The following is a 12181-nucleotide window of genomic DNA, read 5'->3' as shown; positions in this document are numbered from 1 at the left end:
CCTAAACACGCAGTTCCACCTGCTGGGCTAGTATGCTTCTGCTTCCTAGTCAATCTGTTAAGATTTTAGCAGGAGATTCCTGGATACCTTTTCACCAAACATATGGGCCATCGTAATTACTTTGGCCTGGGACAATTTTAGAATTGAGAGAGCAAGGAAGAGGTGCAAATCTTCTGTTAATAAATAACCAAATCTGTGGGCATTTTAAAAGGCATTCTAGGCAGCAGGAGAATTTATGTGCCACATCTCACCCTTGGCACACTTTCCCAACGAACTGTTCAAAGAGAAGTTATATTAGGACAAATAGAAATGATGACCAAGACCAGATGTGGAGTTTTAGTTAATATTTATGCAACACCCAAAGGGAAGATGGTATTGCACAATAAACTAAAAATGTCTTAGGCAAATAAGGAAATCTTTACCCCGAGGGACTAGCACTGCAAAGGTATGAATTATACAATAAAGGGCTGGGAATGCAGAACAAATGCCGGGTAGGTCAGGGCGACTATGAAAAAATAATTCATTGAGGAAGTGGTGAGGTAGCAGATGTGTGGGACCTACTTGGGGAAAATAAGGGCTTAGCACTTTTTTGGCCAGTCTTGTGTCTGAGGTAAAAAACTCAAGCCAGCCAGCCTAATTTCCTTCATCCGTGGAGAGCAACAGTAGCTTTAAATAGCTTTAAAAAAATATATATATATATATACAAAATATTCAGAACCCATGCAGCAATCTCCCGATGGGTAAGTACACCTTAATAAATTAAAAAGCAGTGCCCTCAGGTTTGAATTGATCTCCCAGGATAGTGATGACATTTACATCTTTAATCTGATTTTCCCACACTAAAGTTGTTCCAGGCAGGGAGAAAATGCAGGCATTGGCTGCTTGGAGAACAGTCTGAAAGAGACCAAGGCTTAATGCACTGGAAGAGTAGTGAGACCCACGTTAAATTATAGTAGGAAAATTTGTTAAAAGCAACTGGATTTCTCAAACACAGCTGGATTTTCAGCCTTCCATTCATCAGGGATGGCAAGATGTGCCACTTCGTGGCATTTCTCACAGTCCCCTGTGCTTCTAATTCAGAGGAGTTGGGGGTGGGGAGAGGAGACAAGGAGGAGGTGGGGGAGGAGGAGGCTAGCAAAGACTTCTTTAGAACTGTTGGAGCCTTGAAAATGGAGACAGCTCTGCAAAGTGCTTACAAGCTTTTAGCAGGCTGAAGTCAAACCCCTCTCACACTTTTATGCCTCTCAGTCCTCTTCATTATTGAAGAGAGCTGTCTGGACATCTCACCATCATGTTCCTGCAAAGCTGATGCAATCTTAAGAATTTTTAACCTACTTCCTCCCTCCTTTGTTAATTCTTCACTGTCGACCACAAATCAGTTTACCCTATTCTCTCATGATAAAAATTGGTGGATTTTCAGTTATTTTACAGTTTCTGCGAAGCACATTTCTTTCTTTATTGTCAACTTTCCCCCTTCTCCCTGCCCAGATGTTTACGTAGGTATCACACAGAAAACAAGACTGAGGAGGCCCCTGCCCTCTTGGAGCTGCCATTCTGGTGAGTGCAGATACTGAAGCATACTACGAAGAAAATAATGCAGCTGATGGGACAGAGATCGATGAGGGAGGGGCTACATGATAAAATCTGGGAAAGCCCTCCTGAGGCGATGACATTCGAACTAAGACTTGAACGTTGGGAACAAACTGGAGGAGGGCTGGGGAGAAGCATTGCATAAGGGAGGAGGAAAAGTGTAAATTCCAGGGGAGAAGGATGTCTGTTTTGCTGGAGCACACTGACTCAGGAGAGAGGCGGTCAGGGTCAGATGAAGGTCTGGCTGGTCATGGTTAAGAATTCGAGTTTTAGTCTATGTGCGACAGGAAGTCATTGAACATTTTTTGGCAGAGAGATTGTAGGATTTCCAAAGAATCTTCTGTCTAATACCTGAAATTATGACTGTGGGTGAGAGGGGGTGGGGATTGCAGGAGAAGGAAGGAGACCACTTAGAAGTCTTCTGCGTTCGTCCATACAGGAAACATGGGTAGCTCGGACTAGGACTGGAGCAGTGTGGATGTAATGGTATATGTTTTGGAAGTAAACATCTATATTTTTAGTCAACAACTAAAAGGATAGGAGGAAGTTGGAGAGAATAATAATACTAACAACAACAATAATAATGTTAATAATAGCAGCTAACACCTCTATTGCATTTAGGATCCTTTGAGATGCTTCCCACATGTTAACTACTTTTATCTGCATAATAATAGTACCCATAGATAGGTATTATCGTCACTGTTTTATAGATGAGAACACTGAGGCACAGAGAGGTAAAGTGATTGGCCAAAAATCTCATAGCTGCAGAGCAGGGACACCAACTCAGGCATCAGATTCTAGAGAGGGTGCACTTCCTCCAGTGTTCTAGGATGTAGTATCAACATTTAAGTACAATGGAGGGACAGAGACAGAGGACCTTGATGGGCCAATTGATATGATTTTAAAAACATTTTGACAGTGAGCAGAGATTATGGGTTAAAAAAAAGATAAAAGATCAGTCCCTGCCTTTAAAGATACAGTACTCTTTTATGTGCATTTATGTTTTTCCCCAGGTCCCATAAATGGGTCCATCGTGGTGGCATAATAGGTATAATAAATATTCATCATTTCATTTGTGTCTACATAGATTTCCTTGTGAATTCAGGAAAAGATGGAACTTTGTTTTGCAGACACCCAAACCATGGTATTTGCTGTTCAGACCACTGCCAGACATCCAAGGGGCTCAATTTCTTGCCTCTGTTTTGGAGAGCTTGCTGGTTAGGTGCTGCCTTTGGAGTGTGGTGGCAGAGGTGTTGAGGGTCGTCAACGCTCTACAGGTCTGTTTTTGATGCATTGTGGCTACCATGCAGCAGAGGGCGCTGCAGTAGTGTTCATCGTGGTCCTAGGGAGCCACTCATCCAGCCAGAAAGCGGGCCAAGCCAGGAGGAGGTGTGGCAGGCAGCCCACAGTCCTCTTTGGTTTTGCAACTTTAGTACCCAGGGCTCGTTCTACACAGACCATTCCTCTACACCGTATTTCATCATGTTGGGCGCCTTCCATCCAGTCCTGCATCCAGGCGTAAAGGAAAGGGCATTAGCTACCCGCCTTCCTAGGTTTAAGGATAGCCTATACTGGGTTGCACCGGTATTCTCTTCTCTGTGTTCTCGGGGTCAGTTTGACAGTCCCCTTGAAACCACGAAAAGCCCCCGCCCCTGCGGCGTGTTTATGTATGTGCGCGCGAATCTTTGTTTCCTCTTTTGGTATCCTTTCTTTTTAACCTGATTGCGCGAACATCCTCCCCCCACCCCGCCCGCCCCACGTCTTTCCATTGACATTTGGGGCAACGGTAGGCTCAGAGCTGAAATCTCTGCCTCCTAAGATGCCCCTCAAGCTCTCCAATTCCCCTACTCCCACTGCATTTTGACTCACGCAAGAGGGTGTGTGACAGGTCGCATGTATATTTGTGGCAACCAAGACTGTAGCACTCGTCAAACCTGTTCTTCCCCTCCCGGTCCCCAGAAGTCTCTCCAGCTGACCGGACTTACGCCTGGCAGCGCCTGGCACACACAGTGTCGGGGTTGAGATCCAGCCGGTGCCAGACGCCGCCCGGCAGAAGCGGGGAGAGCGACCGCATCCTCCTCGGTCTCGTTTCTCCTGCAGCTCCCCCGCCCAGGGCGCATTCCAGCTACCCCTTTGGGCTGCCTTCCAGCCGTAGCCCTTGGGTCCCAGGGGCTTCCCAGAGTGAAATCGAAGGTGAAAGAAACAAGGGGAGGGCGGGAAGTGGTTGGGAGGAGCCTCCAGCCCCGTGGAGGGTGGGAGGAGCCTCCAACCCAGGGGGTAGTGTGGGAGGGACCTTAGGGGCGGGCCTGGGTGGAGAAAGGGGCTGGGCGAACCCGGGATGGAGGGTTGGCTACGCAGGCGCGGGGGCAGCGCCGAGAACCCCACGCGGGAGCTTCTAGAGTCTCCAGCCACCGCTTCTCACTTCACTGGAGAAGGGGCTGGGGCCGGGAGGGAGGTAGTAAAGAGTGGATGAGCTGCAGCTGCTGTGGCGGCCGGAGTCCGCCCGAGCGTCACGGGAGCCGTGCGCCCGGGAGGCGGCGAGGCGAGGCGGCTCGCCTCGTCCCTCCCACCCGCCCTTCTTTCTCTCTCTTCCTCCAGCTGGTCCCAGAGCCCGGCTCGGTCCGGTCCCTCTGCCCCCATCCGGCACTCTTCCACCTCCTCTGAGTCCCACTCCTCACCTAGGGTGCCCCTCACTGCCATGGGTTAGGGTGGCGGCACGAGCTGCGCGAAGGACCAGCCCTGTGCATCCGCCGGGGGGCGCGGAGCCCGAACGCCGCTCGCCGCTCTTCGGTGCTGGGCATGGGGAGCGCCGTGTGAGCCCGCACCCGGGAAGGACGCAGGAGCTGCGGAGACGGGCACGAGGAGGAAGAGGAGAGTAGTGGATTGGAAGGACCTGAGAAAGGAAAGGAGGGTAGAGAAGCGAGGGAAAAGTGAAGCTGGGAGGAGAAGGCGACGGAAGGTGGGGATTGATGCTTCTGTTTTTTGTTGCCGCTGCTACCCTTGCTCTGAGAGCCCAGCCGGAGGAAAGGAGGTGGAGAGATGATTGCAGAGTTGGTGAGCAGCGCTCTGGGGCTCGCCTTGTATCTCAACACCCTGAGTGCGGATTTCTGCTATGATGACAGGTAAGGGGGTGAGAAGAAGGGGTCACGGGCTGCTTGGGGACTCCGCGGTGGCTCTGAAGCTTCCCGCTTTAAGCCTCGTCTTGGAGGAACTAGTCTAGCACCTGAAGGTTTAGGAGACGCGTAAACATCAACACCTGAAGCAAACACCGGTGACGCGGACGCACTAGGAGGACTGAGGGAGTTTGTGTTCCTAGTTTGCGGCAGGTTCCTTCCCCTTCCTTCTCGGCTCTTGGCAGACGCTTAAGTTTCTTAGCGGAAATCACAGCAATTTGGGAAACTGTATAATGAGCTTATTTTTAAAAAGTCTTAGGTATTCCTTGGTACAACAAAAGCACATTGAGCGATTTTACGTCTGGACTGGAAGGAAGCCGCTCCCCGCCCCCTAATAGATCTTCCCCGTAGCGTTTCCTTTTATTGATGGGACACTTTTATTTCCCGAGGTTAAAACACGTTTGACAGTTGCCAAAATAGTGGAGACATCGCACTCTGCTTCAACTTTCCCTTTTGACGTATGGTGCACTTTACTTTAAGCCAGGAAGGAGATCGGTGCTGCTCCTCTCTCCCGCTCCCCCGCCTCCCTCACCAGTCGATGGAGTGGCACTCTGTAAAAGCCTGAGCTTCCCTTTCTGTATGGGAGTTTTACACTAGACGTTAGCGATTCTCTTGTGCTAATTGGGGAAGAAGATGCCCCTAGAGACTGAAGCTGTCTTTGCACTTGGGTTAGTTTGGGTGGCTAATGAGACCTGAGCTGTGTTGTCAAAGAAACTGCATCGATTTCTGGAAAATGGCACAGTTGTGCTCGTGTCTCTCTACCTATTTTTTAAACGTTGTTAATGTTTAGAAACTGATGAAAAGTTCCAATAGCCATTAGGGAAAATTACAGTTTGTGCTTTTCCGGTGACTTAATCTGATTACAATTAAAACAGATGCATAATTAAAATATATTAGGGAGACCAGCACGCCTGGCTTAACTTATTAACCGTCCTGGGGTGTTTCATGCTCCATTGAAATTAAACCATCCAAAAAGTGAGCACAGATTTACTTTGACAGCTTTTCAGCAGCCTCTCTGGACTCTGGAAAGTGAATGGTTCCCCAGGGTCAGGGCAAGGCAGTGAGTGAACTTAAGCAAAGTGGTTGACAGTGAGGGGAGATGAAGGCAGAATCTGTTCCCGGGGGTAATTACCCATATTCTGTATTCTCTGATGTGCACACTGTCCGGCTAAAAGCATGTTCATGCATGTATGCCTTAAGTCAGCGAATCTTGGTTCACAACCCCATGTCTTGTCTCTTATGAAATCCCCCGATCATAGGTACAAAAACATCCAGCAAACCCTTCTTAATGCATTTTATGTAGTGTCTATCAGAGACTAGTTGATAGGAAGTCACTGTTAGACATAAACTTTCTCTCAACTTGTAAGCAGTATGCAGATTTCAGCAGCTGTGCTACATGTTCTGAGAAATAAATGGTCTGTGTGTAAGGGTGAGGTAAGCTGCTTCTGTTCCCTCCAATTTTGTGTTACTGTGCACCTGCTATTTCTTGAGCATTGGCAGGAAAAGCTCATGCTTCCAAAGACAGATGACTTTTCACTAAAGTGAGCTCAGGGAAGAGTCTGGGCAGTTACTGGTTCTGCTGGAGACAGTTTGAAAAGTAAGAATTTAAACCAGTAATTTAGAGCTTATAAGAAAAAAGGAATTTACTGTAATACTGTAACTATTGTAGAACATTGTGCTAAATCAAGCATTTCTGGTATAGCTTTTCTTTATTGTTGTCCCTTCTTTAAAAAAATACATGTCAGAAAAAGCTATTCAGATTAAGGCTGGAAGTAAACTAAATTTGCATGTACATTTTCTCTATAGATTTAATGCTTACTCTGTTCTTTTATTATCAGAAGTGTTGGGACTTTGTAACTTGGGCAGAGTGGTGTGAGGGGTAAGTCAGTTGTGCTTTGAATGCTGCGGGGGTGGGGGTGGGCAACTGTCATAAGTTCTTTACCTGCTATATAGATTGAATGGAGTGCCAAATTTCTGACTTACACCTACCTACGTAGATGAATTTAATGTGATGATTTGACCATATCATCTAATGGCTGGCATACTCAGTATATGATACATAGACATTGTACACCGATGTGATGTTGAAGGCCTGTAAATATAAATTATACTTAGCTACAATTTGAAGAGTGTATTTGACTCGAATTTTCTTAGTAGCAGAACTGCATCTGTAGTCACCCACTCTGAAGAGTATGAAATCTTACAGGTACCAAACTTGTTTTTTATGTATCCTAGAAATTATGAAATGTGTACTAATGGGAGCATGGAGCTTGTTTGGGGTCTGCATAGCATGTTCAGGTGATTCAGTGCCAAGGTGCACTGTAAGTGGTGTCTTTCGAGACAGATGTTCTACCTCACTGGTGGGAGAAAGGGGGAAAGAGCTGGGGAGTCAAGTGGAAACTTTAGGAGGATGATAACCTGTTTATTTCCACTACTCCATTTCAGACGACAAAGACCCAAGAGTAAAATTTTAAGCTGCGGATGTGGATTCTGCTCCCCGCCTCCCCCCACCCCCCAAACAAACCTTTTGTGAAATGTGGGTCTGGAGGGAGAGGGCAGTGCTAGAAGGGAAAGGGCAGCAGCTCGAGGAGGGAGATGGCTCTTACGCTTGATTTGCTTAACTAAGTCAAGACTGCATTTTCCCTGAATAATCTGACATTTACTGTAGGAGGGCTTTCTATTGCTTCAGCTTAAACATTATTGCTGTGGTACTTCTCAAAGTTATCATTTCTTTTAAATACAGTGATCAAGTTTACTTTATGAACTATATGTATAATTACTTTCAGCGTTTGCTGTAGCTTGGTTGAGATTAAGGGGTAATCTGAAAATTTCTTAGAGCAAAATCAATTTCCCTACGGTAAAATTTACTATTTTACAAGTGTTCCTGTGCTAAACTTAACAATATGGCTATGGTGTGATGAAACAAACGGTAAAAGAGTCAAATTCACCATATCTAATGAAAAAGCATATACGGTTTCAGCTTCATCCCCTGCCTTCAATCTGGTAATGACTGTATTGAATCTTAAATTGTGGTTGGAGTAGAATTGGAATTATAAATATGCTGTCTTTGCCAAATTTTAAGTCATGTTGCCTGCGACTTCTTGAAGGACCCTTTCATTTTCTGGAGAAATTTGATGTTGAGGTCAGTGGAAAAAATTTGCTGACCCTGAATTCTCTGCTCTCTTACATATTTGTTGAGGATAACCATCGCATCCTTTTCCCTTCATCCTCTTTAAAAGTCCTGTTATGTTTTGCACAGAGATAATACTGAAAGAGGAGTCAGTTTACTTTAAAGCAACAAAAGTAAACTGTAAATACTGTTTTCTAGTCTGATTTCATTTTGAACATGTCATCTAATTGACGGCATGCCACTTACGATAGATAACGAGTGAATAAGAAGATAATGCAATGAATACATCTTTTTATTCTCATGTGAGTAAAATAATGCATTGGTTATTAAAAAAAAAGACAATTTGAATTTTTGAAAGTGGGAAATGGGTTTGTGGTTGCTTTGGAAAGTTTTTTCCTTATTGCCCATTCTGCAGTTGTTAAATCCAAACATGACCATTAACATTACCTTTAGATTTCTTAGTTATTGAGATGCAGTGATTGTGTGAAACTTGGAGAATGAACTCCACAGCAGGAATTTCTGCTCTTGAATCAAAACTACCGCAAACTTTCAGTAGCACATTTCTAGTTCAGTTACTTGTTCAGATATAAATGTAAATCTCAGCTTTTACAGAAACCTTTGTTAAGATTTCTTTCCTTAAAGTCATAAAGATTTTGATTAACAGTATTTAAAATGAAGGAATGGAGGGAGGATTTAAGGTATACTGACAAGTTAAAAAAAAAACAAAACCTGTGTGTGTGTGTGTGTGTGTGTGTGTGTGTGTTCCCCTAAAGATACTCAACTAGACCTTCTACTTGGTCTTTCAGTGTTATTGTCAGTTTCGGTTTTTGACCTGGTGTAAGAATCCCTTGTGAAATGCTCAGTCCCTCAAACTTCTCTCTAAAAAGGTCTAATAGACTCACCTTGGACCAATCCAGGAATTCTTATCTTAAAATTCTAGTATGTTCAACCATTGAAGGTATGTCTGGTATTTAGTAAAAGCATGTTTAGAAAGAATTATTATAAAATCAAAGTAAATAAGGGAGACGTTTGCTTTGTATCAAAGGTCGTCTCTTTAGGTCTTTATTGAAAGAAGCCAGTGTGTACAAGAGTTTATTTTATTCTCATCTCCTTCCCAGTTGATCATATACTGAAAAAAAGGCCAGCAGGTACAATTTATAGCTTATGAACTATTTTATGTGACATTTTATTTTCTAGCTCCTTTTTGACTATATAATCAAATCTATGTGGAAAAGGTTATTTTTGCTAGTTGAACAAGTACATCTCTTAACAGTAAATTAAAATTAAAATTAGGCTAAGTGCGTATGGACCACTTTGCCTTACCTCCACTGAGCCTGTCACATGGGGTTTATCCTAGCAAATGACCCAAATACAAGCACTGAACGGACAAGTCGAAATGCCACAGGGAAAATCGCTTGCCAGCCATCTGTCTCAGTTGTTTTTGTGTATAAATATGCTATATTTTGGGGGGCTGTATCATTGCATATCATTCACTTACGTCATCTCATCGTCTGCACTTAGTTTTTCAGTGCTAATGTGCCCCTACGGTAACACTGAATTCCCTGCCGCTGTAATTCTAAAACAGCTACAACCTTTCGGATTCCAACGTGAATGAGGAGCAGTTTGTCTTCCTAATCTCTTTGTGGCTGTTCAGTGCACTAAAAGCACTTGTTTAAAATGCCCTCGATGGTGCAGCTGTTTATCACAGGCAAGCGGTATGCTTTCTCTAAAACCGGCACCTTCCTAATAAGAGGAAAGGACAGAGTTTACCCTTAAGGCGCTCTGATAAATCTGTGGCTGACAAACCTACTTTCTTATAACTTCATTATTCACCCCCAACCTACTTTTAACCTAGTAACATTCATCTTTCAAATTTTTTGATTCTGTCTTGGAAACGGTCTTATATGAGCTTTGGGTACTTACTTTAATGGCCTCGCAAAAGTGACGAGTGTCGCAGCTTTGATGCAAAGGACAAGTGAGTTACTGAATGTAACCACCTGCCTTCTATGAATAGCCATCCTCATTAAGAGCCTAGTTGAAAAAAAAGGGGAGAGGCCTTTTGCTAGGGGCTACATACCTTCTGTTCTTCATAGGACGAAAAAGGCATAATATTTTGAATAATTACAGGTGTAATTATGCACAGTGCTGGATGGTTTCTTGGAAGATTTGATTTGTATGTGCTTTTGAGGAATAAATGACTATCTTCCTTAATTCACTAATTGTGAATATCGCTATACACGGGCTTCCCATATAAATGATACATAATACCCACAGCAGCTGTTCACCCTGGTCCGTAAGCATCCCTACCTGTCTGACCTTTCCTGCTTGTACTTTACCAGGTACTATGTAATGTTTGAATCTGCAAGTCTGATGAGGAACTTAAAAAAGACTGATAGCTTGTCCGTTAGCAGAATTTCGCTTGTATTTACCCATGTTTATTTTGAGCGGTACTCAAATTTTGAAACTTTTACTGGGATTCTGTTGACTTTTCTTCTGGAACATCTCTGCTGAGGATCCATGGTACATGGTTTGAACTGAATTTGGATGGTTTGAACTGAATTTATCCTTGATCTGGTGCTCGTTGGCACTTTATTCTTACATGTGGAAGCTTTAGAATACCATTCCCAAATGTCTTCTTCCTAACTGTCCAGGTCAGTTATTTCCCCTGGAGGACTGCCGAGGCTGGGCTCTTTAACTAGATTTGCCTTGACTGGTCATAGGAGTTGAAGACACTTGCCTCAGAGATTATTTTGGCTGTATTTTCGAGGCAGTTAATTCCAATAAATTGCAACACTGTCAAATTTCAATGAACCTCTTGTCCTCTCTGACATTTTAGCTTTTCAGTTACATTTGTCCATTTCTCTGGTGCTCAAGATTTCTTAGAATAAAAGGTCTGGATCTTCATTTCAGTCTTTTAGAAACTTTCTGGAATTACAATTTTGGGTTCACCTATGACCTTTTTTCTTTACAAGTAAATGAGGAAGAATTGAGTAATTCTATCTACTCAGGAGAATTTTGAAGATTTAGTCTCAAGATTTTACATTAAAAGTTGCTATCATGTTTTTAGAGTAATTTATTTTATTTAAAGGCATTATTTTATTTAAGGGCATTTCATAAGATGCAGTTAGTTTGAACAACTTAGAAATGATTGTTTTGAAGACGGAGAGAGATTTTTGACTTGCTCATATCTAAAACATTAATATGAGAAAGAGATTAGAATTGAAAATTCAAACTCTGCCTTTAGATTCCATTTATAATGAAGTTATATGTACTTTTACTTATTCCAAGGCTGTACACAATGCTTGAGAGCAGTGCTACTGTATCTGTTTTAAAAGTACCGTAGTATTTGGCAGAGGAGATACTATTTGCTTATGATAATTTGATGAAAGCTTTTGTTTCTTGATTTCTTTGCTGGGGATTTTGTGCTATCAGAGGGAGGCAGGGTTCGAAGCATGGCACAGCATGTAGTTATAGTCAAGGAGACTGAGTAAATTACGTGATTTATCAAGAGAAACACACATCAGTGCCCTTGGAATAGCAGCTATGTGGTAGATGTTGTGGCCAAATAAAATATTTCTGTCAGATCCCTTTGTCTTTGATAATTACCCTTTATTTCTGTGGAATTTATTATAATAAATATAATTATTCCTCAAGAGCATCAAGTTTTTTTTTTTTAAAAAGAAGCAAGTTCAGTCTAGGTTTATGATTATGGCTTAATTAGGAAAGACTGTTTACAAATATTGCCCTGGGGTAAAGGAATTTACTGACATTTGAAACTGCAAAATTCACAAGTTTGATGATGAAAGGGCTTTTTTCCTAATTGTCATTACAAAGATTATTGATTTCTTTCAAAGTAGAAAAACTCTCCTAGCCTAGAAATTCTCAATTGGCATCATTTAGGAGGATTTTAACTTCAAAGGATGTGTTATTTGCTGAAGAGTGGCCACTGGGGCACAGGATGACTCTTGACATTTTGAACAGGGTTAAATGATGCCACTGAAGTATTTCAAACAGCCCTGTTTAAACATTGTTTAAAAATCTAGTGGGAAGCATGGCAATCCTTACAACTCTGCATACTTGGAATTCTTGGGGTATTAATTTTAAATGCAGTTCACAAGTTTGCTTTTTATAAAATAATTTTTTTTCATTTTTTAAGAAAGATGAATATGGCTAATACAGTTTTTACAGCTGAGTCTAATGAACTTTTGTGTTCTTTTTTCAGTTGCTTATAAGTATCCTATAAAGAGAGTGAAAGGGTGCAGACCATAGCCTTGTTCCTTGTTTTTGC

The 12181-nt window shown here is 42.8% G+C and overlaps 1 protein-coding gene across 8 annotated transcripts in view; it reads left to right on the top strand.

Annotated features, from left to right (window-relative positions):
* TMTC2 (transmembrane O-mannosyltransferase targeting cadherins 2) overlaps window positions 1-12181 on the top strand; it is a 410658-nt gene that overhangs the window by 31962 nt on the left and 366515 nt on the right. For 5 of the 8 annotated variants that reach the window (XR_012078575.1, XR_012078576.1, XM_072973320.1 and 2 more), the window contains exon 2: window positions 1489-1557. The exons of 2 other annotated variants lie outside the window; for them this stretch is intronic. Coding sequence is in view for 3 of the 6 variants with exons in the window: in XM_072973320.1 (XP_072829421.1) it covers window positions 1489-1557 (69 nt within the window). In the remaining 3 variants the exon portion in view is untranslated. Of the gene's footprint in view, window positions 1-1488; window positions 1558-3549; window positions 3784-4188; window positions 4713-12181 lie in introns of those variants that run through there. One more of the 8 variants, XM_006197870.4, reaches the window with a different exon arrangement.

Source organism: Vicugna pacos, chromosome 12, assembly GCF_048564905.1.
Source record: "Vicugna pacos chromosome 12, VicPac4, whole genome shotgun sequence".
NCBI classification, from domain to species: domain Eukaryota; kingdom Metazoa; phylum Chordata; class Mammalia; order Artiodactyla; family Camelidae; genus Vicugna; species Vicugna pacos.
The sequence above is the reverse complement of the archived record's forward strand: the minus strand, read 5'-3'. Positions and strand labels throughout refer to the sequence as shown.